The sequence below is a fragment of the Cynara cardunculus genome (assembly GCF_001531365.2).
Source record: "Cynara cardunculus var. scolymus isolate 2C chromosome LG 11, CcrdV1, whole genome shotgun sequence".
Classification (NCBI taxonomy): domain Eukaryota; kingdom Viridiplantae; phylum Streptophyta; class Magnoliopsida; order Asterales; family Asteraceae; genus Cynara; species Cynara cardunculus.
The window spans coordinates 15,664,666-15,691,113 of NC_037538.1; the positions used below are offsets into that span (position 1 = coordinate 15,664,666).

The window sequence follows — 26,448 nt, forward strand, 5'->3', positions numbered from 1 at the left end:
ATTGCCTTAAATAAAATGTATTAATAACTTCCGTAATTATCAAAAAAGTGTGTAAAATGACATAAATACCCTTATCAATTAAATTTAATTAAAAAAAATAGAATTTTCTTATTGGTCGAAATTGGTTTACACGGTTTTTTAGAATTGGATGGTTTGCATTTGAACATGCCCCTATATATATAAGAGGTTCAAATGAGAACAATATCTAAATAAAATAATACGAAAATAGACAAATGACGTACAAAATCACATATGATTTTACATTAACGATCAACAAAAGGGTGTGCGGGTGACTCTGGCCGCAACCTTAGGCTCTGGGCAAAGTCTCATGACATGCGATTTTATACATGATTTTGTGTAAAATCACATGTGATTTGACCGTTTTTTTATTCTCTTATTTAGTTATTGTTCTTGTATTAACCTAAATCTCTCTCTCTCTCTCTCTCTCTCTCTCTATATATATATATATATATATATAGGCTCATTTAATAGAAAACTAACTAGTTTTGTGGTAACCGTAAGATCTAATCTCAACCACAAATCAATAGATAAATTAGGAAATTTATAATTTTGGTAATTTTGAATTAAAATTTTAATTCAAGGACATTTTAGGTATTTTCTCTTCTTTCTCTGCGGCCACCATCCTCCGGACATTTTAGGTATTTTTTTAATAGGATTTGAGTATTAAAAATATTTAATTGTGGTGTTGATTTTGTATTCATATTGATACTGATATGATAGATTGAAAATCTTTTTATATATAAAAGAAAAATGACAGATGTAAGAAAGGTATTATGATATTTAAATTGTGATATTGTTTACGTTATCTTACATTGATGAAGAGATAAAAGATTGAAAAAAATAATTACAGATATATGAAAGGAGGAGATAAGCCTTTAAAAATTAAAATGATTGGTTGGCTAAAATATGCCTCCCAATCATATCTTGCACAAAAAATTGATAAAAAATAATAATATTTAATTGAATATGTAAATCTATACTATTTTATAAAACAAGTTTAATAAAAGTCTTAAAATACTAAATGACCAAGATATTTTTTATATCATTTTTTTCACTTTTTCACCCCTCCACTCCTCATATACACTCACTCTCTCACATACACTCATCATCTCACAACCGATTTTTTTTAAATTATAATTTTAAATTTACACTTTATACCCTTATAATTAGTTAATTAATTTACTTTACGTCCTTTACTTTTAAATGTTTCATTTTAAACCTTTATCATATTAATATATATACGATTAAAACATGTTTAAAAAATACATTTTTATTTTAACAAGTTACACCATTATAATCGTCTCGTTAATACCTTCGAAATGAGTCCAATATTGAATAGTTTTTTACTTAATTATATTATTATATGTTATATATACTGTAAAAAAATATTTTTTAATATTTACGATTTATACTTTTATAGTTATTTATTTATACATATACTATATATTTTGGGGTTAGGTTGTCCAAATTGCACTGTATAATATGTTCTGAATTAATATGTTATTGGGTTTTTTTTTTAAATATAATTATACATGTATTAATTCAACCTTAATTTGAGTTTCTGGACAAGAAAGAGGGTAAGCAGTTGAAATTTCATTCTAAAACCCATCTTTTTTGGTCTTTTCATGGCTTATGATCTGTCAAATTTGTCGTTTTCTTTATTGGTTTGAGTGTTTATCTTAAAGCTCCAGTTTCTTGGTTATTTGCTCTTGGTGTAAATTTAACACATTTGTGTTGTCGTTTAAATATGTTGGATTTTAAATATATTGGATTTTAAACCGTCATACAATTTTTTTCATCGATAGTATGTAATTGGAACCATAACTCTTATTTATTCAAATTGTATTAATATGTAAAGACCAAGTGTAACATATATCATCGTTAAATCTTATCTTATAAAACCAGTGGAACTTCAAAATCGTTAAAATTCATGGCTCCCGCCGCATTGTGCGGATATACAACTAGTTATATTATAAAACATTTGACAAAAACTTTTAAAAATTAATTTTTATGCGTAAAGTACTGTTTATTAATGCATATTACTTAAAACTAATATTGCAAATAGATTGTGCGTAAATACAATTTATTAAAGCTCTATATCTGAATTCGTGTAGCTAACTGCAGATAAACATAATCAAATATAGGATAAACATCTCATTTTAAATATAAAAAATCTAAAATATAATTAGAATAATCATTGAGTTCTAACAGAATACTTAATTATTATCTTTATAAAATGTTATATTATTAAGCCAAAAATAAATTATTTTGTTATTAAACTTAAATTAAATGATAATAAATCAAAGAAATCACATATAAAATGAGAACTTTTAAATAGTTGATTTGATATTAACATTGATATATTTTTTTTCAAATTTATATTTTATTCAAAAATAAAATCATTATTGCTTTCTTAAAAACACATAAAATCGTATTATAACATCGACAGAGACAAATAATAAAATAGAACATTAAAATCGAGATGTATCTCGCTACATTGCGCGTACTCTTCTACTCTTCTAGTTTATATATAAAAAGGAAGAATGTAGATGTTTAAACGGTATATTAAGATTTGAGTGTTAAATTTTTTGAATTATGATGTTATTTTGTTTATCCAACCTTGATGTCAAAATGCTTGTCCATTTATTTAAAAAATTCAATAAAACCAGATGCAATTAATTTGCAGCATTGTGCAACATACGATGTTGAACACTAGTTATCATAATTTTTAAACACACGACCTTTTAATAGATTTAAAATCTTTATATGACAAAATAATGTATTTCTTAATACAAAAATATCTCACAATTTATCAGACTGTACCACTTGGGTTGTGTCGCACTAGTTTAGGTTCAAGGAGATGTAGTGAAAATCTCATCTTGCTCAACTTCGAATTTAGACGCTACCAAAATCCTTGTGGCCATGGAAGTTCATCTGCCATGATGTCAATGGTCGACGTTAGGAGGGAGATTACTGCCCCCTGAAGGGGCTTGTTGCTAGAAAGTTCAGAAGTAGCTGCTCTCCTAGTTGTTCCTCTCTTGCTCCACTTTCACTACTCTTGACTGTAGCAGCAAGCTAGGGCCTGCCGGCACAATAATGGGAAAGAGGGCTTCTACCTATGCTTGGTTGGGAAAAGGGTGAATGGTCCCAAAAGGGACGGGAAAAAGCCACTAGAAAGAACGAGGGGTCACCCACTCCATCGCTTGGTAGTCCACTTCAGCACCCCGGGACGCAGATTGGGACCAACCGTACCACTTAGGGTCGGCATATAAGCCAATGGTCACCCTACTAGAAGAAAGAAAAGAATATCCAAACATCCAACCCATCCGAATCTTATAGGCTTGGTCTTACTCAACCTGGCATGATTGATTGAAGAAAGTCAGATATATCTATCATCTATACATTGGGCAAACCTACCCTCCTTCTTATCCTCCGTGGTCACCCGAGGATTAGTCGATGCGCGTAGGCTAGCCCAGAAACACAGGGACAGACTTAGTGTGGTGTGCCACCGTATTGTCTCTCCGTCGTAAGCTAAAAACTTTTAGGTTTGTGAAATATACAACCGTATTGTTTTAGAAGACATCATGCCACCGTTTTAAAAGGTGCGACTGTATGAAAAAAATTCTTGGATCCATCCCTGCAGAAACCCAGAATTACCCAGAAAAAAAATTATGACTAAAAAGTAACGTTATATTTTTCTTATAAAAAAACACTCACCAAAAATTCAAAACCACATGATTTCATGAAATATGATTCAAATTGTTTAACAAAGAATATGAAATAATTGATATTTGTACAACTTTAGAAACATTACAAGGTATACTGGGATAAAAACTGCAATTATTTCAGACACCAAAAATAATGGTTATGACACATTACACTATCTACCAACGTAAGATGGTCTCCACAAACCCCATTACCCATAACCATCTCTTTCTCTCTCTCTCTCTCTCTCTCTCTCTCTCTCTCTTTCACACACTTACACACACACAACACACACAGAGGTTTGTATGTATATGTGTATATCTATCTATTCTCTCCTCCAATGGTGGGTGGGGTTGTTCCCTATGAAGCTTTTTACCAGTACCCCACAGTTGATATTATTTTTTTCAGAAACCCAAAAGGTTAAAAAGTAAATAGCTTTCAGATTCATCTTCCCTTTGCTCGTCACTTTCTCAGTTAAAAATACATTTATCTTCTACAGTGTACACGCACGCCCCTCATCCCTTTTTATCTGCTTTCCTTCACATACCCTTTACTCTTTTCTTTTTTCTAAAAGACCACATACTTGCTCCAAAGTAGGTCTTTTTATTCCTTTTTTGCCATCTTTGTTGCTGACAAAATCTTTATCCTCTGTTGATTCTCATATTTTTATGCTCGTAATTGGTTCAGAAACCTGTCATTTTCTTTAGGTTTTGGATTTGAATCTCTGAAATCTTGTGAATTTAGGTCTCAAGTTGTGGGTTTCTTCATTTGGGTTGTTTCTTGTTTGTGTTTGATTAGTTGTTTCTAATCTTTCTGTTCAAATTTGAAGGCTTTTGAAGATCGAAAAAAGTTGGACTTTGACAGATATGATGAAGACTTTGACTTTCATTTGTGCGATGTGTCCCAAAACTGGTTGATTCCTTTTTGCGGTGTGTGGTGGGGCCTTGTTTCGGATTGGTTGCAACCATTTTCCCCTTTTTGGCTGTTGAATATGAGGAGATATTGACTTCAGCCAAAACCCATCGCGGATTTGCTGTGAAATTGAGGTATTCTTCTTCTTTCATCCGATTTGGGTATTTTACTAACTGATCGAATTCTGTATTGGGTGTTTGAAAATCGATGAATATGAAGACCTAATTTGATTCGATATTCGTTTCTTGAGTTCCTTTTTTGTTAGTTTTGGAAGAATTTGGGTATGAGGGATATGGAGGAAAATGGGGCAAAAAATTGGAGAGAAGTGGTGAAGAAGATGCTTCCTCCTGGTGCTTCACTGCCTGAAGATTGTGAAGAAGATTACTCAATTGCCTTAGAATATATGGGTCCTGATGTCTCTTATGAGCTTCCTAGGGTAGAGCCTTTAGATGTAAATCCAAGATCAATTCCAACTGCATCTGTAGCTGAATCTTTTTCAGATTCAAGAAGATCCATCACACGAGATGGTCCACCCGTAATTGAACCCATCCCTTTGCCCGTTTCGTATATTGCTGGTGTAGCAGATTCACCCAATCAAAGTCCAAGATTATCGGGGAGTTCTGAATCTGTTGTTTCAGTTTTGCGTAACGCGGATTCTTTCTCTGCTTCGCCTTCGGCGTCTCCTGGTTCTGTTCAGAACCAACGGAATGATCCTAACGGCAATGACGTTAGAAGAGCTCCAGCGGTCACTTTTAACACGATTGATAGACCAGAAGGGAAAGAAGTGGATTTAGAGAGGCCGGCTTATCCAGAATATGTGGCGGTTTCCAAGGAAAAGAAGAAGAAAAAGAAGAAAAGAAGGGTTTGTTATCGATGTGGGAAAGGAAAATGGGAAACGAAAGAATCTTGTTTGGTTTGTGATGCAAAATATTGTAGTAATTGTGTTCTTAGAGCAATGGGATCGATGCCAGAAGGCCGAAAGTGTGTTACTTGTATTGGTGAGGCGATTGATGAGTCAAAACGGCTAACATTGGGCAAGCATTCGCGGTTATTATCTCGTTTGCTTAGTCCTTTGGAAGTCAAACAGATTATGAAAGCGGAAAAAGAATGTTCTGCTAATCAGCTTCGGCCTGAGCAGTTGATTGTTAACGGATTTCCGCTTAAACCTGATGAAATGGCTGAACTTTTGGGGTGCCCATTGCCCCCAAGAAAGTTAAAACCTGGAATGTACTGGTATGATAAAGAATCTGGTCTTTGGGGAAAGGTAAAAGTGCCATCTTTTTAATGTGTAGTGAGTTTCTTTATTTTTGCTCGTAAAGATTCTGATATTTTGGTTTCAATCTTTTAGGAGGGAGATAAACCCGATAGGGTTGTGAGTTCAAACTTGAATTTTACTGGGAAACTTAGTCCAACTGCAAGCAATGGAAACACAGAAGTTTATATGAATGGTCGAGAAATTACTAGCCGTGAGCTGAGAGTGCTGAAGGTTAACTTTTTTATTCTCCCCGACAGCATTGTTTTGTGTCTTTCTCTAGTTTTTTAAATGTATTTATCGATCTTTAAGATGCAAATGGTCCCGTTTTTGTTTTTAGTTCTACTCGTGATGTTTATTCATAGGGAAGTAGTTCACAATCATTGTTATGACGGGTTTCAAGTCATGCATCATAGATTTGATATGTTGCCCCTAGATCATAGCATAGTTGGTCCCGGGATGGTATAACTGTACAAATAGGCAAGGGTTTGAGTTTGCCGGTTGCCCCCCAGAGCATAGCATAGTTGGTTCCGACCCCACCAACAAAATTGGATCGGCCACTGCCTGATTGCCTCTCACATCATGTTGTTGGGGCGGGGTGCTGCGGGCCCGCTGGGGTTTGCCGGTTACAAACCCTTTTGCACAAAAAGATTCAATATCTTCACTTATCTCTCAAGAAAGTAATTTGATGGTCAACAACACCAAATCTATGAATCCAATAATATATGATTTCTTCTGTTCTTCTGAGATATGTTGTATTGGTTTCTTTCAGCTGGCAAATGTGCAGTGTCCTCGTGACACTCATTTTTGGGTGTACGATGATGGTCGTTATGAGGAGGAAGGCCAGAACAATATTAAGGGAAATATCTGGGAAAAGGTATATATATAAAATAACTCATGGGTCTCGCAAATGTTGGTTGATAGCGTGTATGAAAATGCTTATGATAACGCGTTTTTGGACAGGCTACAACACGTTTTCTTTGTACGTTATTATCATTGCCTGTGCCACATGGTCAACCTCAACGAGAGAGGGATGAAGCCAGCAACTATACTACTGTTCCCAATTACTTTGAGCCCAAAAAGATTCAAAAGCTTTTGTTACTTGGACTTGAGGGATCTGGAACCAGCACAATCTTTAAGCAGGTATTTCATTTCAAAATTTCTCAAAAAGTTGTTTTTTCTTGCAAATAGTTGTTTGATCCAGTCGCATAGAAAGAAACGAAACTTAGGAATTCAAGATTAGATTCTAAGCCATTTCTCGGGTTAACCCAAAAAAGCCCGCTCTACTATTTGGGATAGAGGTCAGATCTGCCTACATCTTAACCTCATCAGACCCCACTTCCGGGTGAGGTTTGAACCCTTGACCTTCCATAATTCGGATACAGCTACGTCAATGACCTTTTGGTATCTTACACTATGTTATGAGCAAGAATGTCTCGGTTTTCTATATATTTTAGTCATTTAGCATTTTTCATTTTGTTGGTCCCATTTATATGATGTTGGAAGCAAGAAAGTCGTGCCTTTGGGTCTTGTTTACTTGATATAACGAAAAAGGAAGATGAGACCTACATAATCAAGAATAGAGAACAGAGAAACATGATAGATTTACCGAAAACTCCTTCATGAAAACCAAAATATTCGTATATTTAAAATGGGTGCTTCGTTTCACTATATACTTAAAGACGATGCTATATTTTGTTATGCTTGTTGCAGGCAAAATTCTTATATGGAAACAGATTTAGTGATGAAGAGTTGCAAAATATTAAGCTTATGATTCAGAGCAACATGTATAGATACCTCAGCATTCTACTTGACGGAAGGGAGCGCTTTGAGGAAGAAGCGATGATGAAGAAGAACTCCATTGAATCCCATGATCAATCCAATGAAACAGGTATCTTTGACTTTCTAAAGTCAAACATATTATCATGTTTCACCTTGAAGATTGACATACCTTTATTTAATCAAAGGGCAACTCCGCTGCACAATTGCATGGGGTGGGTGGGGAGAGAAGTCGTCAAACACAGTCTTCCTTATCTTTTTGCATAGAGTCTTTTTATTGTGACTCGATTACATGTTATGACCTTTTATCTGGATAATCGTGGGTGTCTGAGCCAGCTTGTGCGCAACTCAACCAATCCCATGAGGCCCTGAAGTTAAACCTCCAATGGCCCTGAGGTGACTCAAAAAACTGGTGACCACTCTAGAGCAAACCCTAGTCTTACCTAGGGGTTTTCATCCAAACCGCCCAAACGCCGACACCGCGCCGCAAAGCGCGGTTTGCAGTTTGTATTTTTACCAAACTGCACTATGCGGTGCGGTTTGCTGTTTTGAGTTACCAAACCGTGGTCCAAACCGCACCGCACCACATATTTTGTTTTTTTTTTTTAAATATTATATGACATACACACACATATACATATACATATACACATATATATAAATATAATTTAGTATGTAATATTTTTGGACTTTGAGTTTGATCCAATTGGCAATATTAATCAATTAACTTAATAGTTTTGTACTATTTTTAGTTATACAGATATGTATTTAGGAATTGGATGTATTTAAATTCTTTATTTTTTTAGACTACGGTCACTTTATCGTTGATTTTATAATGTATTTTTAAACTTATAAGTATTGGATTGTAGGCATAAAATGCGATAGGGACAAACCGCATAAACCGCACCGCATTTGGTGCCGTTTGAGGGCGAACACCCCATCTTACCTGTTGTACTATCCCTAAGGGTTGATTACTTGTTATGACTTTTGGATCGTAACTTTTTGGGAGCTAAGATGTGATACCTTTTTCCTCCATTTCCGCTCCTTGGTGTGGGTCCCATCTTCGTTTCTTCTTGCGAATGGGACCCACAACCACATTTCGTTCTCCTCAAATAGGAACTTTTTGCATCATATAAAAGGGTTCACAAGTGTTTGATGAGCTATTAATTCCCTTCCCTTGTGATGGTTATATCTAATATCTATGTCCCATTTAGAACTCGGAAGTAGGGTCTACAGGGTGAAATGTAAACAGACTTGTCATCTGCCTCAAAGAATGGAGCGGTTGTTTCCGTGAAGACCCTCAGCTAAATCTAAATGATCTACCAACCATACATCGCTCATAATTTCTTTAATTCCATATTAGGTATATGGTACGGGCTCGTGCGGGCTTCCGTTATTTATATCAAATGACTTCATTTATATATTAGTATATGCACGATAAAACATAGTCTTCACGGAAACAACCTCGAGATATGGTCCCGGACCCTACCTTCTAGTGGGATATAGAACATACTTCAGAAGTTTCAGGAGAAAATAGGTCCATAAAGACACTAGTCTACAGTGACGATATCATTAACCGACCGGTTTCATTTCAGGAAACGAGGCTGATGCTGAAGAAACTGTTCACTGTGTCTACTCCCTTAACCCGAGATTGAAGCATTTTTCTGATTGGCTTCTTGATATCATTGCTACCGGAGATTTGGATGCGTTTTTCCCTGCAGCAACACGGGAGTATGCTCCGCTAGTCGAAGAGGTGTGGAAGGATCCTGCCATCCAGGAAACGTATAAGAGGAGAAACGAGCTACACTTCCTTCCTGATGTTGCAGAGTATTTCTTAAGCCGGGTATTTCATCATTTCTCGAATCAATTTTGGTCAATTCGTATTCACCATTTCGTTTCAATATCTTCGTCTTGTGTTATTTGATGTGAAAAATGGGAATGTGATTGTGGGTCGCGTTTATCTGACAAATAAAGCTCTCTTTCGTCCCAAAAAAGGTCCATTTTAATTTCTGGAAGTACTCTAGGGTCGGGTTCCGGTGAGAATGAGAGTTAAGGTGAGAAGCGTAAGAAGGGACCTCTATCCTTAGATGCACAGTAGGATGAGATACACCAAGATGAGATGCACTGGAGCAATCCCCGTATCAAGCGCTATCCATGGGTGGGTTTGAGATTAAAGGTGATCGAGGGTCTAGACCCCTTCTTACGCTTCTCACCTTAACTCTCCTTCTCACACAATCCTTCGCCGAGTACTCTAAAGGCAATCTTTTGGACGGTTTTTATACACGATCAGATGCTCCTTTATTTTATGAAATGGCGGCATTTTCCTTCACGAGTTGTTCCATAAAGTTGCCATTTTCTTTTCGAAATGGTCTCATGTTGAAATTACCTGTTTGCCCTTTTGTCACTACTAAAAACAGATTGATGGTGCTGACCTAAGTCCACAAGTTTGCTCTATCTTGTCTTCGTTGAAGGGTATTTTAGACATTTGACAAATAGTCGGACAATTTCTTTGGACGAAGGGCATACATAAAACTTCACTAAATGAGTTCTAGCAATCTTTGCAAAACTTAGGGGTATCCATGAAAAATAACATTCAATAATTTCATGTGTCGGTTTCAGGCCGTTGAGGTTTCTAGCAATGAATATGAACCTTCGGAACATGACATACTATATGCCGAAGGAGTCACCCAAGGGAATGGCTTGGCATTCATAGAATTCTCCCTCGATGATCGTAGCCCGATGTCCGAGACATATACGGACAATCTCGATGCTCAATCCCAACCTCTTACCAGGTAATTATACTCTGGATACAGTCGTTATGTGGAAAATTTACTTAGGAACCGTAAATATTTTGAGAACCGTGAGAACCAACCAACCAACCATTCATGAATTAATCATGATCATTATACCTAAATATTCATGAATACTATTCATCATTAATAAGTTCTCTAAATATTTACGGTTCTCAAATAAACATGCATGCCTCCACTAGTTATTTCGCTCTACTATTTGGGGTAGACGATAGGTATGCATACGTATATATCTGACCCCCGACCCCACCTTTTGGTGGGATATAGTGGCTCATTTTGGACAGAGGTAAGGTTTGCGTTCATCTTACCTCCTAGATCCCACCCTGGGTATGATGTATTGGGTTTGTTTGCATTTAATATTGGGCCCGCCTGGTTTTATACTGGGCTCGTTGAGTTTGGTTTGGTTTGAGTGTACTCTCGCTATTTGATTTCATTCTTCGTGTCATGTTCCTTATATCGTTGCTATCATTTTATTAGATATCAACTCATTCGTGTAAACGCCAAGGGAATGAATGAAGGTTGTCGATGGGTGGAAATGTTCGAGGACGTTCGAGTAGTCGTCTTCTGTGTCGCCTTAAGTGACTACGATCAAATGTGGCTATCACCTGACACCACCGGAAGCGGTTCACTCCTCCAAAACAAGATGGTCCAAAGCAAAGAACTTTTCGAAGCCATGATCAAGCACCCGTGTTTTAAAGACACCCCTTTTGTGTTGATTCTCAACAAGTACGATCTCTTTGAAGACAAACTCAGACAAACACCACTAAGCGCGTGCGACTGGTTCACCGATTTCAGCCCGGTTCGACCCTACACCAACAACCAAAACCTAGCCCACCAAGCCTATTACTATGTGGCCATGAAATTTAAGGACCTATATGCGTCGCTCACCCCCCGAAAGCTCTTCGTTTGGCAGGCCCGGGCCCGCGACCGAGTGACGGTAGACGAAGCTTTTAAATACATTCACGAGATCTTAAAATACTACGAGAAGGAAGAGACGTATTATAATGGCGCCGAGGACTCGTTTTATAGCACGACAGATGTAAGCTCACCACCGTTTATCAGGCAGAATGAGACAAGTTGAAGTATGTCTGATTTGGGTTTATCGTTGTAGATAAGATGGTCGAGTGGGTTGGTTGGTGAATAAGTTGTCGTTTTTATTCGGGGGTTTTTACGAGTTAGCGATGTGTATGCGTATGCAGTTGGGAGTTGAATTTTATATGATTCGATTGTCATTGTCGTATAGCTCTCCTGTAAGTTGATATGACGAGTAGGGTCAAGATCCGATTTTCAAATGTAACGAAGCCATAAGGTTTCTTTTTATGTTTATTGGCGCAGTATAACGCTCATTTATGTATGTCGCGGAGTAAATCGAAGCCGTTACTGTATGATTGCAAGTTTGTCTGTATGTTTGGCTATTTGTATATCAGATTTTCTTGTCGGTTCCTTCGGACGACGCTTTATCTGTAAGAGTTACCACCTTTATTCATCTTGTGACTCAGTAAACGCCAAACGCTAAAGCATGCATTCCACATAACTGTGGTGGCAACAAGTGTTGGGGGCAGGTAAAAGTCATCGCCCTCACTTTATCAATTAAGATTCTCAGTGAGCACCATTATATCTGACTAGATCGATAAGTACTGATCAAGTGAGAGTCGTCACCTTCACTGTTTATCAGAATCTTTAATTTTTTTTTTTAAACACCAAAAAATTTGTTGGGAATCATTATTGATGCTATCAAAATCTGGCATTGAGTCTTGTTGACTAAACATATCTTCTTGAAGGAATAAAAAAGATATAAAATGGTCAAACGTGATCATAAAAGAAGGGTGTTTCCCTTCATCAATTATCGGAGGCCATGTGCCTCTTTTCAATTTGTTTATCAAGTTTCCGTTACCGAAGAGAATTTATATTATATTATAAGGTATTTGACAAAAAATCTTAAAAACCATTTTTTATACGTAAAATACTGTTTATTAATGTATATTACTTAAAACTCAAGATTGCAAGTAGATTGTGCGTAAGTACAATTATTAAAGCTCCATATCTGAATTCGTGTAACTAACTGCAGATAAACATAATCAAATACAGGATAAACATCTCATTTTAAATATAAAAAATCTAAAATATAATTAGGATAATCATTGAATTCTAACAAGATACTTAATTATTATMTTTATAAAAWRTTATATTATTAAACCAAAAATAAATTATTTTGTTAAATTATAATAAAAAAATAAATTAAAGAAATTACATAAAAAATAAGGATTTTAAATAGTTGATTTTGATATTAACATTGATATTTTTTTTTCAAATTTTTATGATATCTTTAAATTTATATTTTATTCAAAAATAAAATTATTATTGTTTTCTTAAAAACACATAAAAATCGTATTATAACATCGACAAAGACAAATAATAAAATAGAACATTAAAATCGAGATGTATCTCGCTGCATTGCACGAATACTTTTCTAGTTTTAATAACAGATTTGGTTTCTTAGACTAGTTTTTATTTTATAACAGATCTGGTCTTTCAAATTACTTTTGATTAATGTAATAGATTTGATCCATCAAATCATTTTTAATTTTTATAAGACTATCTCTAGTCACAATCCGAACAACCAGATTATGAATGGGACAAAAAAGAACAAATCTCTACCAATCATTCTCAGTCACCAATCCAAGATTGAGGCACTTTTTACTAGAAAAACTGACATGCGGCGTTTGTTTATTGGTTGGTTTAAAGAATTTTAAAAATAAAACTTATCTAATTAAAAAGTGATTTTAACAAAAAAATTAAAAATTAAAAAACATACCAAAATTCATAGTTAGAGCACACTATTGATGTATTTACATACTTTTATGACTTGTCTTATTTAGGGGGTGTTTGGGATTGCTTATTTAAAACAACTTATGTTTTTTTGTAAAAGTGCTTATTAACTTATGTTGTATCAAATTGGAGTTTTGTAAAAAGTGTTTGAATTAGCTTACAGCGGTACCAAACTGTAATAAGCTGATAAGTTGTTTTTTAGTGTTTGGCAAATTTTGCTTATATCTGTAAAATGACCAAAAATGACAGAGAGAAGATTGATGTTGTTACATGGAGAAGGGAGAAGATTGAGATCGATGTTATCTGGAGGAAAAAAGATAGGTATAAAGAGTAATAGGGTTAAAATGGTAAACTGATAATAAGCAGTTTTTCATAAGTCAGGACGGATTAACTTATCAAAAACTGCTTATTACCGGTTTGGCACCGGTATAAGCAGTTTTCTTTTTTCTTATCCAAACACTAGGTATTAGCTTATCATCGGTGCCAGACTGAAATAAGTCAATAAGCAGATAAAATAAGCAATCCCAAACACCCCCTTAGTTTTAATTGTATGATAAATTTTTTATAGTTATAATTACGTTTTAAAATATACAATAATCCGTTTAATTTATTTTTCATATTTAAAATTAAAAAATAATAATTATATATGATAAAAAATAAAATATATAATTTTTACAAAATTATATATTTTATTGGATTGGATCACCGTAAATGAAAAAAATAAGTGAGATTAGATTTGAGTTAAAGATTGTGTAGGTCGATGAAAGAGAAAACAATATTTTAATTGAGATTGAGTTGAAAGAGATTGTGAGTAAACATAGATTTGACCTCTTCCTTCACTTTCTTTTTTAAGATTTGGTTTGGTTTCTATCCTTGATCAATAAAATTTGGTAGCACAGACATATTTCTAAAGGGAAAATTGCATCAAAATAGAACCAACTTTCATCTGATTCTTATTTTGGAGAACTAACTTTCAAAATCGTTATTTAGGGGTCTCTATCAAACTTTTTGTTTATTTAAGGGTCTGGTTGATCTGTTGAACAAGTAACAGGTAATTTAAGGGTCTCTATCAAACTTTTGGTTTGATTTGCCAAATTTGATTTAAACTTTAATATTGATACGGATTGGTTAGATATAAAAATCTTGAATGTGATATTTAATATTTATTTTTTATTGCATCAATTAATTTTTTTTCTATTAAATTAATTTTTTTATTGCATTAGTAAAAAAAAAATTATTGTGGTAATTTAGATTTTTTTTGAAAAAATCTTCAATTTGATATATGAATTAAAAAAATCGAGATTTGAAATGAAAAATAGATTTTATTGCATTTATTTTTGAAAAAAAACAAATTTTAGTTAATTTTATATAATTATTTTACAAGTTGGTTCCCCAAAATAGGAATCATATGCAAGTTGGTTCCCCGAAATAGGAATCATGTGCAAGTTAGTTTCCCAAAATGACGATTTTAAAAGTTGGTTCCCCAAAATATGAATCTGGTGAAAATTTTCCATTTTGGTGCAATTTTCCTATTTCTAAATATAATAAACAAAATAATTAAATAAAATACAAAAGTTTAAATTTTGTCATCAAATATTTTATTTTTGAGAAACATTATTTCCATTAAATTATTTGCCTCAAATAAAACATAATTATTATAAATGCTTTGTTTTAATTAGATGAAAATTAAAAAAAAATTAACACTAACAATATACTAAATTAACCAAGTTTTAAGACCAGGTGTGGTGCGATCATAATGGGCTTTGGGTTTGGATTTTAAGACCCTTTTGGAATTAGCAAGCTTCACCGGTTCCAAAACTATCTGCTTTTGGTACATGGGACGGGACCAAACAGGACCGGACAAAACTCAGTGTCCCATGTTTGGCGCAACATGGGGAAAACAAGAAAACACTGTCCCACGTTTGGCGCGACATGGGACAGGGACAAGAACTGGAACAAGGTGGGACAACTTGGGACAAAAGAGACTTTCCACCAAAATAGGTGGAACAAGAACTAAAATATTACTAATCTACCTTAGTCTGATATATAACCTTAATATGATATTTGTTTTAATGGTCATTACCGCTAGTTTCGGCCACCGCTACCACCGGCTACCACCACCACCACCTCCTCATCAAATTCCTTTTGGGGGTAGCTTGTCTAGTTATGTCCCGTCCAGTTCTAGTTGTACCAAACACTAGACATACTAACCACAAGGGTGGTGCCTGATTGGTTTGAGCTTGGCTCCAAAGGTCAAAAGTACCAGGAGGTCTCAGGTTCAAATCTAAGGAGAAATAAAAATCCCCTTTGTGGCTACGGAGGTTCAAGTGTGGTGACTCTAGGCTATCTGCAAAGCAGGTGGTCGCCATGTGATTAGTCGACTCGTATAACGGGTTGGATATCCAGGTTAATAAAAAAAAAACCACTAGACATACTCTTGTTCTGTCCTGTCCAATTATGTCTGTGTACCAAACGCTACCTGAACGACCAAGTATTTATTGGTTAAGGTTGGGATCCAAACTTGGACCACACCCGAATTTCATTAAGACTAGGGACTGGTTAAGAGACCATATACGAACGGATTTTTTGAAAGAAGCACACATGGCATTGCGTCATTGATCAACGGTATTAAAACTTCAAAAAAGACCAATTAAAGTAGACACGCCATAAGAACCGGTTAAAGGGCCTAAGAATAAACGATCATTATTAGTTACACATTTTGGGCTAGGAAATGAGGTTGGTTATGTCATAACTGGTTATGCGGTGGTGGTGTTTTCTTGACCAGGATAGATAATAACCGGTTTTTGCCCATCTCTACCAAGTTATGGATGTTTCATTGGTTCATCAAAGTAAGCACAAAAGTAATCGAAAAGAACAGGAAGCACTTCAGAGATTTCTATTGTTTTCGCATAGATCAATAATGATCGGTTTTAGAAATGAATGATCACCAAAACATAAAGAATTCAAGATAATTTGCGATTAGTAGGTCACAAGTTACGAAAAAAGCTTTTTTGCATAATACAATCTCCCTTACCTCAAAAAGCGAGGAGGACCTTCGTGCATCACGGCTTTCCTTATCGTTTTAGTATCATCGAGATCTGTGGATCAAAATATAATGCAGCATAATCAGATAAAAGTCGCAACAAAAACCACCATGGGAAGATAAAAGTTCAATTTTGTACATAAATCAAACCAAACCAAACGAACCAGTAAATCCCACATGGAGTGGGTTCTGGGAACGGTAAAACGTTAGCAGCCTTTCCTCAACACCAAGGTGTAGAGGCGCTGTTTCCCTTAAGAACCCGACATTAATTTCATACATACAAGGGCAGATTCAGTAATAGCCTAGGGGATGCCCATGTCCCTGCTCTATCGACCCGACAAAATGGGGAAAAATGAGTCTTAAAGGTGCAGCCTCTATATTTTGATGTGTGCTAAAAAGTGGCTTGCAACCTACTGTTAGTGTCATCGCATGTGGTATATACAGGTTGCGAGTATGAATTCCTTTGCCTGTTTTTTCAAATTTTCTGTAACAGCAGCAGAAAAAAAGGGAAAAAAGAACCCTTTGTATGTCATTTTGAATTTAACCGTACTCTTTATAATTATTTTTTTGCTATATTTTCTATTATGTACTTGTGCCCTGCTCGGAAATTTTCTGGATCCACCTATACATACTAATGAGGCAAAATCATCTTAAAGTTTAAAATTTGGTGACCTTGAAGAAGCTTCCAACTGTAATTCAAGCCATTTTGCCCAATTATCCAACAGCCCAGTTGAATAGGACCAACAAACTTGATGCAACATGGTTTTAAGCAAGAGCAGGGACCATGTTCAGAATCTTCAAAATGAAAGTGTAGGTAAATGCATCCTCTTGAAGCTTCTCAAACCTGAAGTTAAATCAATGAAAACATAAATAACATTAACAGAAATTGGTACGGGATTAATTACTCACTTTTTAAGAATAAGAATATGGTAATGGTTGAGAATTTGAAATAGTAGATTATGATGCATATAAGCATTGCAGCATGAGTATTGACTAAAGGACTGTTTCTCTTCAGTTGTGCAAGCATGGAGTTATAGTTGTATTCAATTGTAGAGCAGGAGTCGCATACTTGCCCTCATTTCCATGTAGGTCACGTATTTCGACTTTGTGTAACAGAACAAACTTACCAAAATCTTTTATGTTAAGAAATTTTTTCCAGGAAGCCTGAATGTGGATTTTTAATCAAAATTAAATTTATAATTAATCGTGTTTTTAATTAATTTTCTTGTTTTTAAATCCCACACCCCCTGGTTTTCTTGCCTTCCTCCCCTCCCCCCCCCCAAAAAAAAAAATGCACAAAGATACAGCCACCCACCAAATTTCATATGATGTTTTTTTATTTCTTGAGGATTTTCACTACTTGCAACCTGGGCCTCAACTGCAAGGGACATTAGTGATGGTAACAACAGTGAAGGATCACACCAGAAGCAGTATAATTATCTTATTCTTTAGAAAGAAAGAATTGTCTCCATCTGCGATGGAAAAGCCAGAGACATCGGACATTTCTACCAGAAATGAAATTGAGGCCACCAGATGAGTTGGAAACGAGCATTCAACTATAATAACATAACTCAGACAGAAAATACATCTATCGGTCTTTGTCACATATAGATTATGTACCTTGGTTATAAAGAAAGATGATTTACAGGTTCAGTAAATGCAATGGGTTCAATAAAGATAAGGCTTGGTGTGTCAGTGCTTGAGTTTCAATGCTGACTCGGTTTGATAAAGATTGTCACAGTAACGTACAGTGGTGATGGTTGGGGGAGATGGATGGTGGTTGATTTTCTTGTACAAGCGTTTTAAATCATTGGATATTTATTTCCTTTTTCCTTTACACAATGCTTTAAATGTTTGTGCATTTTGTTATTTGTACAAATGCTTTAGATACTTGTACAAATGCATAGAAATGACAGTAAGAATTATAAGTAGTAAATTACTTTATTTTTTAATAAAATGATGCACATGGACATTATTAGAAAATATAAATCAAATGCTACATCAGTGTATTGAAAAGGAAAAATGCCAACTCAACAGAAAACAACAAGTCGCGTGATAAACACGCCATGTTTGTCCCAAAATAGAAGATTTTACTAAGCTGAGTGCTTTTCAAAAGATAACTCGAAGTATAGTGACCTAGTGAAATTAAGGGTACGGTATATCGCTATTATTTAGCCATTTGTTTGAGTCGAACAAGATTCATATACCAGGAATGTAGTATTCACTTAAATATCTTCTAGATTCCGGAATCAGGGCTGTAGAATTACTAATTCTAGTAGGTCTGCAATTCTAACAGTTCCAACTATATTGATCATCCATAATTCATCATCATAATGTAGACAATCTCCTTTATGGTTGCACCCAAGGCCATGCATAACGACCCTAAGTGCAAGTTTGCAAACAGCTTGTTTAAAATATATGGCCTAAAATGTTATTTATCCCAAATATTTTAACTCCACTGCATTACAAAATTATTGTACTTTCAAGTGGGTACGAAACCATGTAGGAGACATGCACATTACAAAAACGATCCTGAGCTACTCCAAACTTTTTCTATCGTTGATTATGAAGTTACTTTCTCAAGCCAACGTCAATAGTTTGGTCTGGTTGATTTTCACAGGTTATCCAAATCAATAATGAATATTAGTCATCCAATCTTTTAAAAGCACAATCGATAAGAAGAGTTTAAATGGGAACCAAAATATGTTATAGATTTTGGCAGTCGGGTATTTAGGTCTAAATAGTCTCAGGAAGAACTCTCATTTGTGAGCACAAAGATGACGTAGGCCTTGATCCAAGTGTGCTTTTTGGGGATGCAAATCAAATTGATCACCCAAATTGATCACCTATGGTTGAGAATAGTAGGTTATTGCTAGAATATCAGAAGTCTCTCAATGATCTGAAGAAGTACATGAGATGTCGTAAGCTCAATTACATGATTGTTACTTATACAGTTATTGCTTTATTGCTTTCCACCATAAGTATATCACAAAGGACAATATAAAGTTAGCATTCTTAAAAAGGCTATTAGTAAGAGGTCCACCATTGGTGATTGTATCTTTAGTTGGTGATAAGCTCTTATTGTGAAAGAGCAAGAATCAAACAATAGTTTCCTGTTGTAGAACAAATAGGGCATACCTCACATTGACACTAACAGGTGTTGGATATTCCATTAATATTTTATTAGGGTTTTGCTTCTTTATATGCTCATCTGCTCCAAGTCTGCGGGCTTATCTAACGTACTACACATTCAGGGGTGCTCACTTAGGAATATTCACATTCTTTTGAAGTTTCAGAATTACAATTTATTTTTTAAAAGACTGAACCACTATAAACAAGAAAAGAAGGTAAAACATATCAGAACAGAACTTCCAAATCAGGACATATAAGTACTGGACATATTCTAACAAAATACCTTTGATACTTTCATACTTCATGTCAGGTGTTACTTTTCCGGAGAGGATTCGTCAGTTTCTGTTGGGTCACCTATTGATTTGATGATGACCCACTGATATGTTCCTCTATCCTATCAACACTTGGTAGTTATTGGTTTCTTTGTATATTGGTGTCTTGGTACATACTTAAAGCCATTGGCAAAATCGAAGACTAGCCGATATGAAGACAAAAGGTCACCGATGCGGTACTGTGGATCAACTGTCTAAATTACACACCAAGACTCCAGAGTAGATAGTAGCTGATTGAAGATTGAATATATTTTGAAGCTACAAGCCGATTGAAGGAAGATCTTCATGCACCGAAGATTTGTAAGTAGCTGTTTGAAGCTACTAATCCATCCAAAGAAGATCTTCATAGACTGACCATATCTCTGCAAAAGTTTGTCTCTGCATGAACAGTGTTGTATGCACGCTGTGTACGATGAAAATGATATATCAACAATGGTCAAGTCAACCCCTGCCTTCTTATCCTCAGGTTACAAGTGTCCCCATGCATTTAATGTTGAAGGTTGTATAAAAGGCAATATGCATCTCCCATGCAAACATACTTCCTTGAAAGAACTACTAAGTGCTTTCTCAAGGCAATCGGCTCCCTCTTCTTCTACTCTCCTACTCTCCTGTGTGTGAAGAAAATCTTAGGGGCTGTTTACCAAATTTTCTATTAAGTCCTGTATGGATAAATTTGTCTGTCTGGATAAATTTATGTTGTTGTTTACTTTTCTATCTGAATCAACAGTTTGAATAACAGAAATGACCAATTTACCCCTGAGGATGAACTACGCGCTGTTTAATAATTGTTGAATAAACCCAAATGGAACCAACTATTTAATCAAGTGTTTTAAACACAAAACAGTAGCTATAGCTATGTATTGAACCAATCATTGAACCAACAACAATTAACAGCAATAGGAAACAACAAAATCAATAGAAACAGCAAGGTGTTTGGGTTTATATAAACAGCAAACAGCAAACCTAAAATAGATTCTATCAAACAGCAACAGCAACTATAAAACAACAAATACATAAATAGCAAACATCAAACAGCATCAACAGCAACCATAAAACAGCAAATACACATAAAAAAAATCCAAAAATCGTTGAAGAACAGCAAAGAGGGCTGTCGATAGATGGAGGAGAAGAGGCCTGTCAATCGATGGAGAAGAAGAGGGTCGTGAGCAATGGAGAAGAACCTGTCGATCGATGGAGGAGAAGAGGGCCGTGAGCGATGGAGAAGAGGCCTTCGATTAGGGTTCTGTAAACAGTTTGGATCGATGGAGAAGAGATGTGCGATCGATGGAGGAGAAGAGGCGGGGKGTTTCTTGGAGACGCACGATAAGATAAGGAAGGGTAGGGCAGTCTTTTGGCCGGCTTAATCTGGACAAGCTCCTTCTATCATCTGGGGGAATAAGCCCATTTCTGAGCGATTAAGCCTGAAGTAAACAGCCTAGAAAGTCTGTGCGAATAAGCCCATTTCTGAGTGATTAAGCCCGAAGTAAACAGCCTAGAAAGTCCGTGCGAATAAGCCCATTTATCCGCTAAGCTCATTAAGCCACAAGTAAACAGGCCCTTGGTGTTCTTCATTTCCTTACAAGTACTCTTTGTGTTGTTCTTGTAAGTTCTTCTCTATGTAAGATTGTTTAGGTTAGTGTTGGGTTTAAGTTGTGCTTAATTGTTGTATTCAAGTGTTTCCCCATTTGTAAATTTTCTCTTTAATGCTTTGTAGGTACAAATAGTTTTTCCTTGTAATTTGTAGTTAGTTGAAATCACTTGTAATCTTCTAAGAATTTGAATACAAATACTTTTGGTGAAAATTCTCTCTATGATTCATATTCTGTTCTTGATTGCTATTAATCTGATTGAAGATTTGGGATAGCTTGACATGACATTTTAGATAACGTTTTATAGCTTCAAGGCCCAAGACTACTCCTTCCTTTCTGACCGTTTGATTGCGAATTTCGTGATAGAGATGCTCTAAGTCTTCAAGAAAAAGATTTGGGAAATCAGCTTCACTGAAACTCCAAACATGGCCGTCTTGTCTCGTCACAAAAAACACTGGATACCAGACTCTGACTACTGGCTTCAATGTTTTTGATAGAAACAATTCAATGTCTGGTCCGCACTTGACTAATCGGTAGACGTTTTGCTTTGAGAAAGTGTTTATATTCGATACGATATTCACATGTTTCTTTGTGAATACCGAGAATTTTATCAACACTAAGAGCTTTCCGATGACGAACAAAAACGCCAAAGTAAATGTCCTCGAGATAAGGCTCTTTGATTCTCGCTCTATCAAAGCCTGGAACATTTGCACGAATTGCAAATGGTACATAATTCTTCGTAAATATCTCTGTCGCATCGTGTACCACATGAGTTGTATCAGGAATGCTTTGAGGATCGGTAGGAGTATGCTCAGAGTCATCATCTCCAGAAACACCTTCACCACCCGTTGATGTCTCAGCCAACCTCTGTCTCTTGATCTCTCCCTCATGGTGATCAGGATCATCCTGATCATCATGCCTTCTTTTAAGAGAGGTGGCTTGAGCTCAACATGTATTTTCCAAAGCTAATACCCTTTCAGATAGGATATCAATGGAGTTTTGCATTTGGGTTCAGGCTTTGGTATTGGAAGCAATTGTAGAACCAAGTTTTGAGAAATTATAAACTACAATGCTTTGGAAAGAATGAAACTTTGTGGCTTTAACTGTATGGGTTTCTTCAATTGAATGTCTTAATAAACCGACCAAATCTGCATCCGCCGATTGATTAGAAAGCAGTTTAGCATAGAGCATTGGTTTTAGATCATCCACCGATAGATCCAACTCCCTTTGGAAGATGTTTGTTGGCTTTTATATAACTTTTATCGATGATGTTATGATCAATGTTATCTTTAAAGATGATGTTGTCCTTTTCATTCGAATTTTGGAAGATGTTTTGGTCTTTGTATGGACTCTTGACGGTTAATATTATATGTGTTTTGTATTGCAAGGTTATGGACAGGAACAAGTTAATTTTGATTGTGGTGGTTGTTTATTTGTATTTGAAAAAAAAAATCTTCGTCAAGAATAAAAAGGATAAGAGACAACACTTCAGCATTGAGTGGGCATGTGTATACACAAGAATTGTTAAGTGGATCAAATACTCAATGTCATCAATTGATATGTTTGTCACGTGATGCATTACATATTATTATGGAATTACTTTAAAGAAAAAAATCGGGTGCACTCAAGTAGGTATATGAGCGTCGAAGAGAAAATGACCATATTTTTTACAATAATTGATCATAATGAACACTTTAAAATGGTTAAACGGAGATTTCAACACTCTACGCGAACCATTAATAAATGTTTTCATTAAGTACTAAAAGGAATGATGGAATTTGCGAGAGAAGTCGTAGGGCCAACATCCTTTGATGGAACCCAAAACATGTCGGAGCGATTTACACGACTCAAAGAAACATTTCCGGTATGTTTTGTCTTGATATACTGAATATTCTTAACATATATAAATACTTTCTAATGTTTTCTATTTCATAAAAAGGGGGCTATAGGTGCGCTAGATGAAACTTTGGTACATGCAGTTGTGCCCGTTAGTCAACAAGCTAGGTATAGACAAAGAGGAAGAGGTGAATGCTATCAAAATGTTTTAGCGGTTTGTGATTTTAATATGATATTCACATTAGTTTGGGCTGGATGGGAAGGCATTGCACATGATTCTCGAGTTCTGACAGAAGTTGCATTTAACCCAACTTCAGGATTTCCGTTTCCTCCACCAAGTATGTTTCATTTTTTTTTTCTTAACATTTAAACCTCGTTATGTTTTATACTTTTAAATTGTATTTTGTGGTTGCAAGTAAAAGCTATCTTTGTGATGCCGCATATACCAATACTCATGGATTTATGACCCCCTATCGCAATACAAGGATTGGTTAGCAGATTTTCGACGCCGACGTGCCTTGACTGAGGAAGAATGGTTCAATCATGCTCATGCACAACTTAGAAATGTCATCAAGCGTGCATACGTGGTCTTGAAAGCAAGATATCCAATTTTAAGACAAATGGCTCCTTACCCTTTCCCAATACAAAAAGATGTAGTGATTACTTGTTTTCCAATTCACAATTTTATAAGGAGATGCAATATTCAAGATCGACTATTTATGGAGTATGCTGAAAACAACATGTTTACCATCGAAGAACAAGACGAAGGAATGGAGGAAGAAAGCATCGAGGAAGATGTTGAAGAAACACAATGGGGTCCCCAAGGCAATGAATATATGACTAATTTGCGTGATCAAATTGCAAATCAATTAATGTGAATGCTTGAAATTAATATATGTAAGCGAACTATTTGTACGCAAACAATTATGTTAAAGACTTGTAATGACTTTTTGTTCGTTGTTGATGGTTTGTTGTTGTTTCCTTTGTTGGTCCTTATTTTGGTCTTTTTTATTTTGGTGGTGGTTTTGCTTTTGAAAAATTTGACTTTTTGTTCTAAATTATGAAAATATATAATATGTTAATATATTGAGTATCAATATATTTTTGTAAGCAAAAAAGAATTAGAAATTATATTTAAATTTTTTTGATAAATAACATTTTATGTTGGCACTTAATACAATACATATGGTAAACAATAATTTTCAATCAACACTTACTCGAGAAAGAGGGATATAAACTCAATCAACACTTACTACAAAATGTTTGGTAAACAAGAAAATCCAATCTGCACTTACTCCAGTCAGACCTCTTACCCGAATCAGCACTTAACTAAAAAAATTGGTAAACGGCCCCTTAGTATCATTAAAATTGGTGAAGCCGGAAGAGTCTTTTATACCCTGATCTCAGATGAACTGAAGAAAAGAGATGCTCTTGCAGCCACAGATACAAATGTTATGGAAGTAGATGATGACTGCTATCTTATCTATGTGACTTCTTGAACTATTTTCTTCATTGTAAGTATTTAAATTCATTGTCTAGTATAAATGCATTTTATATTTCAGTATTTACCTCATTCTTTATTTGTTGCTCTTTGATTCATTATTTGTTTTGTATGTACGTTTACAGTTAAAAAAAAAAACCCAAAAAGAATATGTACATAGGTCACCCAATTTATAAGTTCTTTTTCTCAAAAAAATTTAGAGTTTATGTATCTTGTATTTATTTCTTTCTAAGTGTTTGTGTCATCATTAAATAGGGGGAGATTGTTGGGTCGCCTATTGATTTAGTGGTAACAATCTTTATTGTATCTCTGTGTGTTAATTCTGATATTTATCAATAAGAATTAAAAAGTTGAAAAAAGTCCCTGTAATTCTATTCCACCCCCCCCCCCCCTTCTACAATTACTTCTTGTTTATTGCCATCCCATTCAAGTTCAACAGTTTCTCTTCATTATCTACTGTAATTATATTACTTTCACTCACGAAGATGCTATGAATATTTCCAGAAGCTAGGGAGTTAACGGGCTCAAGGCCGAGTGGGTAAATGGGCTTTACACTAAGTGAGAGGTCCTACATCTAAATCACTTGCCAGTGCCCCCTGGAACGAACTATAAGAAAGCAACACTCAGCTGAGTGAAAGAAAAAAGAAAGAAGATGCTATTAAAGATGCTTAGTTTGGAAAAGTTTTGCCAATAAGATATTAAAATCATTACCTTCCCGACTTTGAGAAGTGCCCTGCTCCCATCTCACATTTAAACAACAATATATTATCATCTGTTTTCATCTCTCTCAACTTCGCAACAAACTTAGCAGGTTCAGAATAAAGTACACGTGGATCTGCAGAACACGCAATGGAACTGGTTAAATGACGAGATAAAAGATGCATCCTATGCAAGCATATAGGAACCATCTCCAACCACGTATCGGGCTTTTTACACTTGTGGTTGGTGATAAAAGTGTAATTTTGTGTCACAGAGCATGGGGTGTAAGAAGAACCGACGTTGCTAACATTTTGGTTTGAAGACATTTTTTTAAATACAAAATTACAAGAATATAAAATAATATAAAATTATGAAATTTTTTAAAATGATAGGAAAATAACGACAATTTGAAAATGATATGAAGAATACAAGAATTTTAAAACTGATACAAAAATTAAGAGATTATAAAGATGAAAAAGTAATTGCAGGAAATCTAATATGATCCGAAAATTACAGGATTATATAAATGATACAAAAATTACAAGATTATAAAGATGATACAAAATTACAAGATTATAAGAATGATAGGGAAATTACTGGAATTTTAAAATTGACAATTACAAGAATTTTAAAAATGACACAACAATTAACAAGAACTTTAAAAATGATACGAAAATCACAAGAGTATAATAATTATACGAAAATTTCGACATAAAAAAAATGAAATGAATATAATGATAGTATAAAACCTACTATGGAATTATGACTTGAGAGTTTTTGTAAAACAATATCGCAAATGGAGAGAAAGTAGAATCGAGGATGGAGAGAGATCTTGAGAGTTGAGAACTTTGGTGTGAAAATAAATAAACTTACACTCTATTTCTATTAATTCATCTAAAATAAGTTTCACTAAAATACCCCCTTATAACCCATAGTTTTAAGGGTAAAATAGTCAAATTATTGGGAAAGTAAAAAAACCACAAAAGGACAAAAAATGGCTAGGAGAAT

The 26,448-nt window shown here is 35.0% G+C and overlaps 2 protein-coding genes across 4 annotated transcripts in view; one reads left to right on the top strand and one right to left on the bottom strand.

The window, feature by feature from the left end:
• Window positions 1-4,085: 4,085 nt before the first annotated feature.
• On the top strand, window positions 4,086-11,934 carry LOC112521072 (extra-large guanine nucleotide-binding protein 3-like). Of its 3 annotated transcripts, XM_025129718.1 has the most exons (10): window positions 4,086-4,319; window positions 4,556-4,772; window positions 4,904-5,902; window positions 5,987-6,124; window positions 6,663-6,767; window positions 6,854-7,033; window positions 7,604-7,781; window positions 9,265-9,512; window positions 10,289-10,461; window positions 10,957-11,934. In XM_025129718.1, exons 3-10 carry the CDS (start codon window positions 4,922-4,924, stop codon window positions 11,558-11,560), a joined length of 2,607 nt encoding a protein of 868 aa, XP_024985486.1. In that variant the 5' UTR covers window positions 4,086-4,319; window positions 4,556-4,772; window positions 4,904-4,921; the 3' UTR covers window positions 11,561-11,934. The 3 variants fall into 3 exon arrangements, with proteins under 3 accessions (XP_024985486.1, XP_024985485.1, XP_024985484.1); XM_025129717.1 differs by having other exon boundaries at window positions 4,086-4,772; window positions 4,889-5,902; XM_025129716.1 differs by having other exon boundaries at window positions 4,086-4,470; window positions 4,556-5,902; window positions 10,957-11,873.
• A 4,262-nt stretch (window positions 11,935-16,196) lies between these two features.
• Window positions 16,197-26,448, bottom strand: part of LOC112521231 (protease 2) — a 37,869-nt gene continuing 27,617 nt past the window's right edge. Inside the window, exons 10-12 of the mRNA XM_025129967.1 lie at window positions 25,453-25,576; window positions 17,024-17,195; window positions 16,197-16,406 (exon numbers count right to left, since the gene is read on the bottom strand). Of these exons, the coding sequence (XP_024985735.1) occupies window positions 17,117-17,195; window positions 25,453-25,576 (203 nt within the window). The 3' untranslated portion in view covers window positions 16,197-16,406; window positions 17,024-17,116. The remainder of the gene's footprint in view (window positions 16,407-17,023; window positions 17,196-25,452; window positions 25,577-26,448) is intronic.

Bases quoted from the DNA above. Each gene is read 5' to 3' on its own strand.
- LOC112521072 (XM_025129717.1), top strand. From the start codon at position 4,922: ATGAGGGATATGGAGGAAAATGGGGCAAAAAATTGGAGAGAAGTGGTG. The intron at 5,903-5,986 runs GTAAAAGTGCCA...TCAATCTTTTAG, and splicing joins AATCTGGTCTTTGGGGAAAG to GAGGGAGATAAACCCGATAG. The intron at 6,768-6,853 runs GTATATATATAA...GTTTTTGGACAG, and splicing joins AGGGAAATATCTGGGAAAAG to GCTACAACACGTTTTCTTTG.